General features: G+C 43.2%; 1 protein-coding gene across 1 annotated transcript; it reads right to left on the bottom strand.

Annotated features, from left to right (window-relative positions):
• Nucleotides 1-3,719: 3,719 nt before the first annotated feature.
• Nucleotides 3,720-15,455, bottom strand: LOC110956554 (fatty acid CoA ligase Acsl3-like). The gene is given in 19 exon segments (XM_051953258.1): nucleotides 3,720-6,615; nucleotides 6,814-6,971; nucleotides 7,144-7,258; nucleotides 7,341-7,532; nucleotides 7,619-7,693; nucleotides 7,824-7,996; nucleotides 8,397-8,536; nucleotides 8,724-8,795; nucleotides 9,034-9,157; nucleotides 9,390-9,540; nucleotides 10,523-10,606; nucleotides 10,609-10,659; nucleotides 10,841-10,883; nucleotides 10,885-10,964; nucleotides 11,065-11,244; nucleotides 11,828-11,876; nucleotides 11,878-11,931; nucleotides 11,933-12,327; nucleotides 15,227-15,455. Coding segments are annotated over 18 exon segments (2,145 nt in total). The 5' UTR covers nucleotides 12,179-12,327; nucleotides 15,227-15,455; the 3' UTR covers nucleotides 3,720-6,457.
• Nucleotides 15,456-15,726: the final 271 nt, after the last annotated feature.

Here is a 15,726-nt window from a genome sequence, read left to right as displayed (position 1 = left end):
GGGTTTGTTTTTTTAATACAAGGCAGGTAGTTTTAATCTTCAAGATGATCGGTGCATGTAGCTTGCATGTATGAAAGTTTTTTTTTTGATTTTTCTCATCTAACTCCCAACATGAAACTATTCCCTCAGTCCTTGCATAGACCTAAAAAAAACATGCTTCTCAACTTTTCATCGATGCCTTAATTAGCTCTATGGTCAAACACAGACCACTGTTGGTTACAGTGGGCGCTGTGACCCCTCTGTGTCCAGCTGAGAATGATGCGCTTGAGCTCCACTCCTCAGTTCATTTTTCCTTTCTGACACTGTCACTATTTTAGTCCCATCTACCTGACTGCGTCACAAACCTGACTCTTGTTCTCCTCCGTCACATCAGCAACTATACTCCCTATTTGCTTCACTGTTCTTTGCCACTTCTGAACTCTTTTCCAGCCCTTTTCTCTCGCACTGCTTCCCACCACTCTGTCAGCCTCAATTTCACTCTTTTCACTTAATATTGCCTTTAATCCTCCTGCTTCTTTCCCCCTGTACATATTAATGACTGTGAGTGTTTGTGGTGTTCTGAATCATCCCTTCTCAAACAGACGGTGTGTGTGTGTGTGTGTGTCTCTCTCTATCCTTTCTTCCTCTGTGTGTACATGTGTGTATGTGCACACGTGCATGAATTATGTTAGTGTCTATGGTACGGGGTGCAGCGTGACGCACTGGCTGACGTCACCAGAGGCCGAGGCAGGAGATGTTTATTGATGAAGAAGTCCTGCCAATGAAATGAAGAGAGCAGAATGAGGAACTAAAAGCAACCATATGCGAAAATCGCTTGTAGTCCAAACTGGGAAAGTTTAGTCACATTTATTAACATTATCACAGAAACGGCCACTGATTATACCAGTCACTTTAAAAAAATAATAAATGTGTTGCAGAGTTTGAAATAGTTTGGTCTTTTTGCCTCCCTAATTGGCTGTTTGTCCTACAGTCTTCTGTGTTTGGATCTCCAGAAATGTACAGTGTCTAGGCAACAGTGGTGATTTTTTTTATGTTCATTAAAGTGTGCCACGTTTTCCCCCATCCTCCCCTGCAGACTGTCTGAATATGAGACTGCAGGGAAGAAGATATCTATAGATTATACAGGCTTAAAGACACAGAAACGGGCTAGATGTAGATTTGTGTTCTATCCAGGACTCATTATGCATTCTCCTCTGCCACGTGTAGCCTGGTGTGTGTCCTCCCTGCTGTGTGGCGAGCCCAACATGATTGTTTCCTTGTTCTTGTTGTTTTATGTGTGAATTTTAAATAAGCTTTCTATTTTGGTCTCCCTTCTTTTCCTCAGATCATCCTCCTATCTTTGCTGAGTTCAGTCTCATTCATCGACCCTTCCACCACTCCCTCCTTTCTTCCTCTCTCCTTCTCTTAGCGTCAACCTCCCCTCTCATCCTTTTGCCCCTCCCACCATCCCTCTCTTTCTGCTTCTTTCCTTCTCCGCTGCCTTATCTCCATCTCTCCTCTCCACCACTCCCTGTCGGCTTTGCGATGGCGGCGACGATGATGATGATGATGATGCTGGTCCTGGCCGCCTCCCAAACTGCTTGCCCCCATCGCTCCTCCACCCCCAAACCCTCCCTCCCGATGCTATAAATACCCAGCATCGGTGAGTCATCGCCCAGACGTATCAGTTGCCTCACCCACCCTCCCTCCCTCTTTCTATCTATCTCTTTGCCTCGCTCCTCTGCTCAAGCTCATTACCAGACCTCACACATTTTTTTTCTCCCTTTTGACCCCAGCTGGGCCATAAGCCAGGGCCAGTTGAGTGCCGTGGTGCAGCCAGAGTTACCAGGCGCCACGCCAAATGTCGGCTTGACGCTTGACAAACCCCCCAAAAAAGAAAACAAAACCAGCAGGAGAGAGCAGGATATGAGAAACACAGTCAACCAAAAAGTGGAGCGTCACTTTCATTAATTTTCCAATTAGGCACTGGAAAAATGTCACCAGCGCTTCCCTTAATTGACCCCTAAGTAGCTTCAAAGTCAGATAAAACACTTCCAGCACTTAATTGCTACCACATGAGACTAAAAATAAGTGTAATACTGAAATCCAATATGAATGCATCAAATTCAAAGGTTTTTATTTCAACACAAAATGCACAGTTCTTTCCAAACCTTAGAATTTTCATTGAAAGTGAGTGTTTGCACAGCCAGGGTTCCAAATGTTCATCAACAAACACATTTTTATGAGCCACAGTGGCTTAAAAAAGCCTTCCTCTATTGTCTAGATCCAGTTAATAACTGTAATCCAGCCTTAGTGTGTCTTACATATCACTTCAACAATCCAGGGTGATATCTCAGTCCCTGTCCTCGCTGTACCACCTTCTTTCAACCTCAGATGTAATTATTCTCATTTTTTTCCCTAGACACCGCCCACCTCTCCAGCGTTATGAGGAAGCTAAGGTTCAGCTCCGCTCATCCCTGGGTAAACTCCAGTGTGGCTTATTGGCTCACGCTGGAGTGTGCTCCTGAAGCACAAACAGATAAAAAGTTTTTTTTTTTTTTTTTTTTTTGCGCACTTCTGAGTCATAAGTAGACAGGAAGAGGGAGCCAAGCAAAGCGAGAGAGGAGGGAGAAAGAGTGGGAGAAAAAAAGTTGGAATGAAGTGTCAGAGAGCAAAGAGAAGACAGGCGCAGAAACACACACACACACACACACACAAACCACATTCATATAATATGGAAGATGTCCTTCACGGTTTCCTGCCGCTCGGTGCTGCTGCTGTTGTTGTCTTTGTGGTGTAGAGCCACTCTTCTTCGTGTGTTTACGTCAGAATCAGTGGGCTAATGAAGGGAGCATTTTGCCTCTGACTCACTCACTTGTCCCATAGGGCTGGATGGAGGGAACAGAGGAGAGGAGGAGTCAGAAGAATTGCTCGACTCCCTGTGGTCTTGTAGTTAGCCGTTATATTTAAAGCGAAATGCAGGAACATCAAACAGTTTTCCAATACATCAAAAGCTCAGTTTTGGTTCATTTGACATCACTCTAGGGTGTTACATGACTTGATAAACGTTATGCATCATATTGCAGAATCTGTCTTGACATGTATGAGTTTAATTTGCATTTGTTGTTTATCTAAAATTTTGAGTTTTTGGGCTTATCTGTAGTTTTTGGAAAATGGTCCAATATAAATTCAAATGTCAGCTTGGGCTCTGGGAAACTGAAATGCCCCTTTTCACAATTTTCTGGTATTTTTATTTTTAAAGCTAGCCAACTGACCAACAAAATAGTGGATCAATTAATTAAAGAAAACAACAGCAGACATAATAGGCACTAGTTTTGATGTCAGCTCTAAAATATTGCATCCAGGCCTTTTTGTGTACGAATAGCAGCAGCTACATGTACCAAAAGTACTTAACAATTTCACAAGTCTGCGATTGAACGTCTTGAGAAACAATAGCCTTTGAGTGCCTGAAAGAAAAAAGAAATCCTTTGTTTATGAGCCCTGAGCGAAGGTCGACTCCCAGAACTGTATGTTCCATTTGCGTCGAAGCACCACACAGACTTTCACAAACCACATTCACTCCATCGCACACACACAGACTGACACAGACACACACTGGCCTCCGTTGCCATAGAAACTCTGGTTTGAGGATGATTCTAATCAAGCTGCTGATTATCAGCCACACGTTATGCCTCGCAGCCGGCGCTCAGGTGTTTAACGCACACAACAGACAACAGTAATTACAACACAAACTCGTTTATTTCATTACAGAATTTTCCAAGGCCAAATCACAAATAAATAAAAGGAAGGAGAAACTTGCAGTAGCTCAGTTTTCAGGGCCACTTACATCACATAAACAAGAAGACCCCCCCAAAAACTGGTCAATAACAGAGATTATTAAATATATTAACAGGAGGCTTTACACCTGTACAGTTATTGGTAGTTTTGCTGAACTTTGATCATCAAGCCCCTCCCCCTTTCACCTTATTTACAAAGCAAGTGAAACAAACAGAGAGCGGTGAGATTCGTCTTTGCATCACCCGCCGTCATTGCCTTGTTGTTAGTTCAGAAGAAAAGTTAGTAGGACACGACGTGTGTGCCGTCAACAGAACACGGGGAGGGCTTCACATTCGTAAGACCCCTGAAGACAGCTCACGTGTGTCGGAAAAAGGCAACTAGTCGCCCCTAGCCAGGCAGAGAAAAAGCAGCAGACAGCACAGTAAGCTACTGACTTTTCACTGAAAATGTCAGGAGGAAAGAAGTTTTTATAAAAACGGGGAGGAATGAGTTTCTGCTTTGTCATGATAGTATGGACAAACAACCCTCCCGTATGAAGCTAGTAGGCATCTGATAAGGGACGTTGTTAGAGTACCTGATTGTATAGTTCTTACTGCTAGGTCGTCATTGCACGCAAAGCAGGGATGCATTCAGAAAAGGTGGTTGCAACGAAGATGTTGACCTTACAAAGGACCACTGACCAAACACGGTTTAATCTTCCGTCCCTAAACCTAAAGAGAAGGAATACTGAAGCTAGAAAGTCACTCGCACCGATGCCATTCAGAGAATACCGCCACCAATCTGAGAACCTCATATATATATTTACATAATAAATGGCAGGTGTCAGAATCCTGTAGTACTGTAGACCCTTTTATATACATTGCACATACAGTATCATACACATAAAACCGATCTGAAGATACAGAAATGTTACTTGCACTCTGAAGTGAACCGAGCTTGTTCTATATACTCACGACTACATGGAGTGTATCCGTAAAGAATTTCTCCTAATGGAGTGCAGTTCTCTCTTATACTTAGGTGCTTTGGTACAGTCGCACCCTTTTCATCATGCAGTTTCTACAATGCCAAATATTACATTTTCACTTTACAGTCTTATTTCAAATACTTTTTTTTTTTTTAGTACAGTACGTTCAAAATGGGCTACATCTAACTTCCCTATCAGTGTCTCTACCGTTTCTTTTCTGCCTATGATTTAGTTTCCTACAGGCCTTCCAATCTGCACTGAAGCGGAGGCCTAAACATTAATACACAATGGAAGGGCTGTTGTCTGTGTGTCTTTCCTTCTTACATACTTTAAAAATTGAGTATAAATATTGCACATTCATTTTGTATGTCATAATTGTAAGTAAAAAAATCTATTTAAAGTAACAGTAACTACACCTAGAGTAAAAGGTTAACATGAACGGTTGCCCCAAATAAGTTAACTGGGACAACAATCAAATGAAAGTCTAAGTTTTGTAACCATTTCTCTATAATAAGCCGAGTTCCCTTGGAGACATCCGTACGGTGCATTGGTCATGCTGGAGGAATATGTGGCAGGGCTACTGTATGTTAATGAACCAACAAAATAACCCTCAAATAGTCTCAGTGGATGCCTTTTACCACTGATGTTTGACTGTGCCGCAAAGGCCAGGTAGCAGAAAAGGGCTGAAGACTCAATCGCTTGTAATAGTCAAGTTAGTAAACACATTGTCAAGTATACAAACTTTGGGACACAGGCAAATACAGGAGAGAAAAAAAGATCAAAATAATAATAAAAAAAGAATGTAAACAAAGCTCAAAAAAGTATAATCAGCATACACAAAATGGAAATAAAAAAACAAGAGAAACAAAGCCCCTGTGAATAACACCACCATAAAATAACCGTAAGAAAAAAGTATTTATAAACATTGTAACGCTCAATCTCTCATGGCTTTGCGACATGGACTCCTCACACAGAAAAACACGCATCAAATGGGTTTCAAAGCTGACAAACCAAACAGGAATGGAAAAAAAAATAGCAATAACAGACCGACAAATCATTAAAGACAATAGAGATCCCTGCAAAGATTCCAACCTGAATGTTACATAAACCCCCCCAGGAGGGATCCCACTGTCGGGCTCATGCTATCCCCTGTTCCTGCCAGGTATCTGCCAAACATGTCCGAGCAACCGAGCTGAACTGGCGGAAGGTTCCGGAGACCAGCGGTGGAGGGAGGCAAGCAACAGGGGAGGACGCACTGTCAGAAATTCAGATGCGTTCAGCCTGACATTGGTTTCACTTCGAGTCATGCAAAAGGTCTGACTTCCTGTGCCGCCTTGGTAGTCATAGCAACTCAAAGGGCTAAATCCGTCAAAGAGCAGTGGGTTAGTGCGTCGCACCATGCGGGCCTGGCTGGCTCGGTCGTCTGTGAGGGACATTTCTGCCTCTTGGTCTTGACAGAGAGCGTTAAGCTGGATTCGAGAGCCCCCCCTCCCCCGGCTTTGATCGAAGCTGGTCGCAGGGAAAGCTGTGGAGGAGGTGCATGGGTCTCTGTGTGTCTGTAACAATGAATGTGTGAGTGTGTGTGTGTGTGCGCTACCTGTAACTAAAGTATCTCCTCTCTAAGTAGTCCCTGGTAGTTGCGTTTTGAGCTGCTTGCGTGTGTGTTTAAGTACATATGTGTATGTATTTGTGTGCTGTCTGGAGTGCATCTTCGGGTTATTTTCCACCGTACATCCTCTCAATGTCTTCCTGGTAGTGTGTTTTGAGCTCCTTGCGTTTTAGTTTGAACGCGTCGGTGACCAAGCCGGTCTCTGGTGTCCAGGGCTCAGCACTCAGTCGGATCTTCTTGGGGATCTCGAATCGCTCCAGTTTTGCTGGGTTTGAGAGAAGAGAATACCAAGTCAGCCTGACAGGTACGATATGATGTGATACTCGTGCAAAGTCTGGCACAAGGCTGGGGATGACATCACACCAAATCTGAACTGATTATTTGACAGAGAGTATCACCAACAGTCTCACTTCGGTTTTGCTAACAATGTTACACTTTAGTGATAATAAGGCTTTTGCCCTACCTGAAATAGCAGCCTCAGTAATGATGCGGAGGACCTCTTTCTCCACATGGGAGTTGTTGCAGATCTCTTCCACTGTGCCCTTTACGTCCATCTGCTCTGCCAGTGCCATCAGCTGCTTTTGGTTCGGCACCACGAAGCTGATCACATATGACTGGTCACTAAGAAACGAGCACAAAATAATTGTCAAGTTAAGACCGGAATGGAAAATTCTATATGCAATGTTTGCACTTGGTTGGGTTTGTATTAAAGAATTAAGTGGAGTCAAAAGTTAAAGTTTTCATCAATACGATCGACCAACACGATTCAGAGGCAGTGTGTGCAGGATTATACCTGTTGGCATAGGCACAGATGTTGTCTATGAGTGGGCAGTTCTTCAGAACAGCCTCCACTTTTCCTAGAGACACATATTCTCCTGCCTGCAGTTTCACCAGGTCTTTCTTGCGATCTGTGAGAAAAGAACACATATTAAAACGCTGAAAGATTTAACACTTGCATCACGCGCGCATACAAGTTTACAGATTTCTTACCGATGATCTTAAGGCATCCGTCAGGGTGGAATTCTCCAATGTCTCCAGTGCAAAACCATCTCTGGCCTTTCTCGTCCACATAAAAGCCCTCAAGATTCTTGTTCTCGTTTTTGTAGTAGCCCATCGTTACATTGGGCCCACCGAGCAAAATTTCACCTCGAGGGTTGGGCTTGTCTGTGCTGTAGTAACCACCTAGGGGAGCACAGAACGTGTTGATTAAAGAGAAAATATTAAATGTTTGTCTTCTCTACGGATGGATTTGCTGCTATTCTGCTCACCTTCCTCCCAGTCCTTCAGTGTGATCTCTGAACAAACCAGTGGAGCACCAACTCGTCCTGTGCTGTAGTCCCAAACTGAAAATACCAGTAAAGACTTAGCACATTTGATTAGGCAGAATTACCTACTTTTACCATGCTGTCTTTTCTAGCTGTTCCTCTATTAACTCTTCCACATTTCCTGCCTTTCTCCCCTCCACCCTTCTACTCTCACTGATGGTGCCAGCTCCACAGGTCTCTGTCAGACCATATCCCTGCCCCACGGGGCAGCACAGACAGATGTTCATGAATCGCTGTGTGGCTGCTGAGAGCGGCGCTCCGCCTGAAAGCAGCACCCGAGTGTTCCCGCCCAAGAGCGCACGCACTCGTTTGAACACCAAACTGGAAAAGGACAAGAATACATAGCATGGTGATGATGATTTAGAGGTGGAGGAGACTCCAACAGAAACTTTAACAGCTACTGACAAAAACATTGAGAGTTTCAGAAAGCTAGCGGTTAATCAGCACAGTGTCCAGATACTGACTCATCTCGAAGAATGTTCTGTGCAAACACCATGGTCGATAAAACCCAATGATTCACACGCGCTAGAGAATAATTCACTTGTGTAGTGGCCTGGTGTTGACAAGGGTTAATGAAGAAGTAGTTCTACGTATGTTATGATTAGCCGTGTAGGAACAGCAGTTACTGTTTGCTCAAGCATAACAGAGGAAGTACATGTTTAGTGGAGGGACTTTCCTGAGGGTTCAACTCATGTACACAGGTATGTGCAGTGTGTACTACCTGTCACATAGAGGTGTGCCATAGCCCTTGGAGATCTGTTCCATCTTGTAATTGTAGGCCAGCACAAAGAGCATCTTCTGGAATTTGCTCATCTCCTCCACTTTGGTCATTACATTCTTGTAGATTCGATCCATGATCTCCTACACACACCACACAGGCCATATCTAAGTTAACACTTAAGATATGTAAAGTCTGCCCTGTGTCTAGACTGATATCTCACATTTTACAAGACTCAAGATGATAGGTAATGACTTATAAAGTCAACCAACAGGCCATAATATCAATAAAACTGGACTGATAAGTCTGTGCAGTGCTAAATAGACTTACAGGTACAGCAGCCATGAGAGTAGGTTTCAGCACACTGGTATCTCCTTTACTGCCCTTCTTTATCTTGGTGGACTGTGAAAAGAAAAACGACAAGCGGTCAATTCTCAGTAATCTGCAAATTTAGGCCTGTATATTTAGATAAGCTGGAATGCACAGTAAAGACAAGAATATTGAACAGATTATCACATTAACACTGAGGTATTAGTGAGTGAAGTAGCACTTTTTGAGGACACAAGGTGAAGTTTAGCATTGACAGACAAACATGTACGCAGACTGGTCGCAAGATGTGTCTGTTCATTTCTACACTGACCTGGTCTGCTAGAGTTTGAGGAGAAGAGTACCCGATGCGACAGCCATGAGAGATGCACACCAGCTCTGCACTGAGCTCCAAAACATGGGCCAATGGCAGGTAGCCGATGTAGGTGTCTGTCTCACTGCCAGCAAAAAAAAATCAAATTAATCTCCAGAAGACACTCAAGGAAAAGACTGAGATACAGCGACAAAGTTTGTTTAAATGGTTCATGAGTATGTAAAAAAACAAACATGGTCGGAGGAACACCACATATTGGGAAAGAGAATGAGGGACACTCTGTAGAGTCTGAGTATCAGGACATAAGAATCAGAGGAAGTGTCAAAGAAACAGCAGTGACTCTCATATGGCCATACTTGAGGTTAGGGATTCGCTCGGCCATGCCTGTGATGCCAGCAATGAGGTTGCCATGGGAGATCATGACACCCTTGGGGATGCCTGTGGAGCCGCTGGTGTACATGATGACGGCGATGTCTGAAGGCTCTGGCTGTCTGCGGTCGACTGCGACTGTCGAGACAGGAGAGCGGAGGAGTGACGGTTAGAGAGGAAATGACAACGACATTATTAGCAGTAATAACAAATTCCATAGTATAAACAACTTGAACTAATTAGTGTACAAATAACATATAACAACAATCATATGAAAGCGACTTTTGTTTTCCTTATCAAATATTGTTTATGAAAATAATCCCTTAATCTATAAAATGTTGAATCAAAGTGTAGACCCAAAGGCTTGTTTCTTCAACCAGCTGTTCGTGGAATCATTTTTAATTTCTATCATTTTCAGCAATACAAACAGATAAAACAGCAAGTCCTCACACAAGAAAAGCTGTAACCTGAGAATTTTTGCCATGTCTGCTTGGTATCGATGATCAAGCATCTATCAATGCTATTACGGACTATTCTGCTGATCATATGGCCCGATTATTGTTTTAGCTCATTTGTACAATTTTTTTGGAATGAAATGCACAAATAACTCAAAGCAGGTTTCATGTTCGAGGGTTCTGGCCACATGCAGGTTTGAAGAAAAGCATTTTATTACTGGACATGTTCCCCTAAATAAGTACTTTAATCGGGCATCTTTGATTAGTCTCACTGGCTTAAATCTACTACAAACATCTGCTAATTGTTGTATTTTTTTTAAATCTAACTGTGAAGAAAACTTGACTACAATTATTTAGATATTTCACATGCATTATGTGCGATATTTAAACATTTTCGAATTTTCCATGTTTCCTATAAGGACAAGTATAAACATGGTTAAAGTTGATTCTGGAAGAGCGACAAATTCCTGAAATATTTGGCCAGTATAATCACCACACCGGGTGTTTGGCAAGTGCAGATTTGACCTCTTGCTGACTGTCACACAGAGCACATCACTGTAATTACACATTAGGGTGTTGGCTTTGTATTAAGGCCTCCATCAATGTACTTTCATTTCCCCCGACAAAATTAGAAACCTTTTTAATCACGTTGCACAAATGCTCACTATTGTCAGGCTTGGATCCCATCTCCTTCACAGCCTCCATGCTGTAGACCATGATGCCTCTGGGGATGTCTGGCCAGCTTGTGGGTTGCTGTCCACTACAATGACATACTGCAGCCTTGGCACGTCACACAGAATAGCTGGGACATGGAGTTGGATGCGAGTGGGAGGCAGGAAGAGGTGGAGGGAGAGTGAGAGGCAAACTAATTAAGCAATTGAACAGCACTTCTTATTAAGCTCTAACATTACTGACAAATTAAGAGCCAGTCATTGGTGACTTTGTTTAACAAAGTGCACCATTTATGGAGACAAGCCGTTAACAGCAAACAGGTACCTTGAGACGGCTCTGAAGTAGGTCTTTGCCTTGTGATGATGTGCGTGACTTCGGTCTCGTTCAGGCCGTGAGCAATGGCCATGGGCCCAAGGGTGGCGTAGAGGGTCACAACTGTCAAATTCAATGACAGCCAAGTTAGTGGGTCATTTCAAACGTTTAACTAAAGGCTGAAGAATTTAGGAATATGCATGTTTGTCCATAAGTCACTCACGTGGGAAATTGTACATGAAACAAGCCTGTGCTGCCACAATCCACTCCGCTCTGGTCTCACAGAAGATAGCGATGTTGCACTGCGGCTTCTGACTGAGAGCTGCCAGACCGCTACCAAAGGACTTTGCTGTCTGGTAGGTGTCCTCGTATGAGAGCCAGTTGTATCTCCCTAGAATCACCTACACGTGACATGCAGAGATATTTGCAAAATTCAAGATTCTGTCCACATACTACGCCAAACAACCCGAAAATAATGGTGGTGCTTGTTCTCTACAGTCCTTGTTTACAACCACTGTAACCATAGAAACGGGATGAATGTGTGCACTGCTTTTCATTACAAGCAACAACGAAAAAAGTAACAAGTAAGAGGTTGCAGACAGTAGTCTAAGCTGCAATACTAAATGAGAAACTGCCTCCTATTGGTACCAGTCATGCTCTTTCATCTTTTGTATGCAGTCAGTCAGTGCCATCTACAGGGCTTTAGTGACTGTGCATGTGTTAATTCAGCTGTGAGACAAATGACACTTCTGCTCTTCCACCTGCATCCCACACACTGTGCACAGTGCCAGACTGATCTCTGAGAGAGAGTCAAACTTTCCTACAGATTCACAGAACGCTGGAGCTCTAAACCTAAAAGTGATGAAAGGATCCACCCATTGACTACATTCTTGCTCTTGAGACACTGAACATTTAAAATACTAGCAAAACAAGATGTTGAAGTACCAGGTAAGGAAAGGACAATGGTTAACTATGCCTCTCACCTTTTTGAAGGACCTTGCCGTTTGGCTGGAGCTCGTCCTCCTCACTAAGCACCTTCTCTTGGGCCCAGACAGTCCCTCTGTGCAAACCTCTTTGCAGCGTATTCAAGACATTTTGTCCAGTGTGTCCACCCCGGGGTGCAGCCACGCAGCCAGCTTCTCTTGGCTGTTGGCGGCTCTGTAAGGCCCCGCTGGGTTTCCGCTAATCGAGCGTGCCTTGATTCTGCGGGCTCGTTCCAAATTGTTGCCAGCACCGGAGAAAAAGTACCAGGGTATAAAGGTGATGAAGGAGTAGACCCAGACCACGGAGCGGAAGACCTGCAGCAGCAGGGGGTTCATATCCTCCTTCAACTTCATCTTTGACGATGAAGTGAGCGCTGGAGTGTCGAATCAAACCTGAAGCGACAAGACAGGCTGTACTCTTCTCCGCGCTGTAAGTGTTTTCACCTGCTGCTGAAGCTCAAGGTTGCAGGGGGTGATTCTTTTGTACAGCAAGTCAACTTTACCTGCAGGATGAAGACACAGCGTGAAATTTTAGAAACACAGCCCGGAATAAAGATGCATCAGCACATTTGAAAACTCAAGCTGCAGTGAATGCAGCAGGAGCCTCCTGGTAAAATAATCCTTGCTTGCATGGGGACCAACTCTGCCTATTCTTAGGCTGGTTCTCAGTCAGCACTCTTTCTCCCTCCAGATCCACTGGCTCGCTACACTGAGGATGACCTTACAGAGGAAGCATGACACGATGACACTCACCAGTATCAAGTTTGAATAACAGAGCTTGTATACTCATTAAATTCACACTTAATATTTACTGTGAAAGCAACATGTAGGGTGTGGACACACTTCAGACCCAGTCTCAATTTCAAACATTTTGTATAAAAGTATTTGTCAGATAAACTGACAATGAATTTAATAATTAGCTATATCCTTACTTAAAAAAAGGCAGACAATCCATGAACAATAAGATGTTGTATTGTTGAAAAGGACAATTGTTAACTATCTAAAACAAGCAGTGGTTTCATTCAACCCAGAGGACATTGTCTCTCCAATTTCTTGTAACTATTCGCCTTCTTGTACTCAACCACTAGTTGAAACTGGATTATACCATGTGCTGTTCTCGTTACTGCTCCAAGTTGTTTGACTCTACTGCAAAAACCTTTGGATCAGCTCTGACTGTCTCCCCGAGAGCTCAGCTATTTGTAGTGTATGCTTAAGTCCACAGTGTAATTTGCAGTGCAGCCGTGCAGCCACTGAGCCTGACCATGCTAGAAGTGGCAGTGACTCATTTTGCAGCTTAGAAGAAGAGGCCTCGAGGTCACGTGAGAGGTTAGCACACCCTAACAACCCACTGTGACATTACGGAGAAGAATCTAACACTGACTGCTGAGGTGGGCACGAGCTACAAAAAACGGACAGCAAGAAAGGAGTTAGACTGTGAGTCTTCAGTGAGATTAAGAGCCAGCTAGGTTACTGAATGCTGGTCACCCGCACTGCACAACACTCTTGGGCTCAATTGAGGAAGATAACCATTATAAATGTATTGTAGCTCTACAGTGAGTTGCCTGCCCTGTAAATCATATTCTTAGATCCTACTGGACATGCTTGCATGGTGCACACTGTACCAAAAATCAAATCATCATTTTTACAGATTTTTTTCCAGAGGAAAGAAATGCAAAAATTATCTTGACAAAGGCCATTTTTTTGTCTAGACAACAGCCATCCATTACTCACTAAATGGATTTCACTATTAATTGAAAGCAGCATGTGTGTGTATTAATATATCCGAGTGGGCGGTCATGCAACTGTTCCCAACTTCCTCTTCTGGATACTTGAACATGTGACTTTAACCTCAGAGCAAAAAAAAAAAAAAAAAAAACTGTCATTTTTAAATGAGTCGCTTTTGCTCATGCTTGTTATCAAGCTCCACGTTTTAAAAGGTTCTGGTGAAACAAATGTATGAAAAACTGTTACCTTATTCAGGTCCAACCCAGAACCACAGCTGCCCTTGCTATCTCGTTTTTAACAAAAAGTCACAATGCATTGAGGGGTGAACAAGTCTCACCCGTTCGCAGAAACTCCGTCAAAACCAACTGCCACAATTGCTGTTTACAGACAGGGAAGTCACCGGCCTGCTCACTCCAGTTTGGTTTAACACTCGCACTACAGGTTCATTCATTGTGTACTGTAGTATGAATAACGTAGGCACACCCTCTCCTAGCTAATATTTGAACACAACACATGATCAAGCAACTATTAAAAAAAAAACTTTGGGAAGAGAGCAATTAAAATGTAACACATAGTAACATATTTACCCCCAAAAAATATTTATAGTCAACACCCAATGATAAAAATGCCACTATAACTGTAATGCCAGTCCAGCTACGCAGGTTTGTCAGGCCACTAAACTGACAGTTACTGTGATAAAAGCAGTATTTAACACACCCATAAGCCGATGCATCACGGTTTGGAATGTTAAATGTCTGGTGTTCAAGCCACTTAACTGAGTTATAAGGTTAACTCAAGGGCAGCAATTTTAGACAACATATAAGGCACAAGGGACCAACACTTTTCATACTAATGCAGTGTTTGATGAGTTCTGCAGCTTTCAGTCTAAAAAAAAATCTATATTTATGTTATCTCTTAATAATTTCTTTAAATACTTAACACTTTATCAACAGTATCAGCTTTAGAACAACAGGGTAGTGCTACATAACTTTCACCTCTATGATTTCACTTTGGTGTCTATCTCCATCTTTTCTTTTACACAGTCAAATAATTATTTTTTCACTGTACATATGGATATATATTATTCGTTGGGCTGTTCATTGTGTAAACTATGCACCTTCTTATGTTGTGCAAGGGACACAGTGTCGCATCAGTGCTTTTTAGTGTCCTTATCTTAAAGATAACCGCTATCAGTGTTCGATAAGATTGCAACACATCTGATCACAACATATGATAACCAGCACGGGACATTAAACAGCACACGCAATTTCACCACAGTATAATTAGTAAGCAGATAGTTTGTATTGTAATAGATGATACCGCGACATTTTTCCAGAACACAGGGTCCATGTCTGGAACTGTAGGAGGCTACTGAGGCAGCATCAAGATTAGCAACTAGAGGGCAGCTCAAAGACGCACGAGCAGCTAGCAAGGCAGGGAAGCTAGCATTAGCTTCAGCTAACCACTGCAGCTGCTTTTAACCTTTTGCTAAAGGAGTAAATAAACTGTTCGTTTGTACATTTTCACTTTGGAATGTAAAGTTCGAGCACACGCATCGTATTGAACACGAATGTATGGCATATTGCAGGCGACGTGCCGCGCTGCTGAGTAAACCGGTCGCTAACAATCAGCTCCTCTCAACATCTGCAAAGCGCTCACACAGCAACACATTCTCACCTCTTTTCTCTCAATCGCTACGTCTGAGCCGCTGCGGTACTGGGTCGAGCGTATTTATCCGTGTGATCAAAGGTCTGACGGTATATTATACCAATCTCTTAACACAATGTGTTTGGTTATAAATTACAACTGAAAGTATGTTACAAAAATAAAATTCAGTGAAATTGTAAATCTGAACATCACCGGGCCAGTGCTACCAGCCCGGAAGATATCTAATGACGTCACAACGCCTCTGCGCCAGCGATTGGAGAACTGGAGGTGGCGCGTGCTTGGGACAGCGGGGACGTCAGTGAGGTTACTCTCGGTCAAAGCTGTCTAGACCGTCGGTTACATGTGAAGCAGCGAGCGGCTCGGTTTACAGCCGGGCTGCGGGTTCATTTGAATGGGTCGAACAGCAGTCGACCGGCTGTCACCGCAAGGTTTGAACGAAAGTCACATACGATTCGCTTACTTTGCTGCACAGCTGTCTGCTTTGTGTTTTTAAGTCAGTGTTGTTGAGC

Source organism: Acanthochromis polyacanthus, chromosome 9 (genome assembly GCF_021347895.1).
Source record: "Acanthochromis polyacanthus isolate Apoly-LR-REF ecotype Palm Island chromosome 9, KAUST_Apoly_ChrSc, whole genome shotgun sequence".
NCBI classification, from domain to species: domain Eukaryota; kingdom Metazoa; phylum Chordata; class Actinopteri; family Pomacentridae; genus Acanthochromis; species Acanthochromis polyacanthus.
Note: the sequence above shows the minus strand (reverse complement) of the source record. Positions and strands in the feature narration are given on the sequence as shown.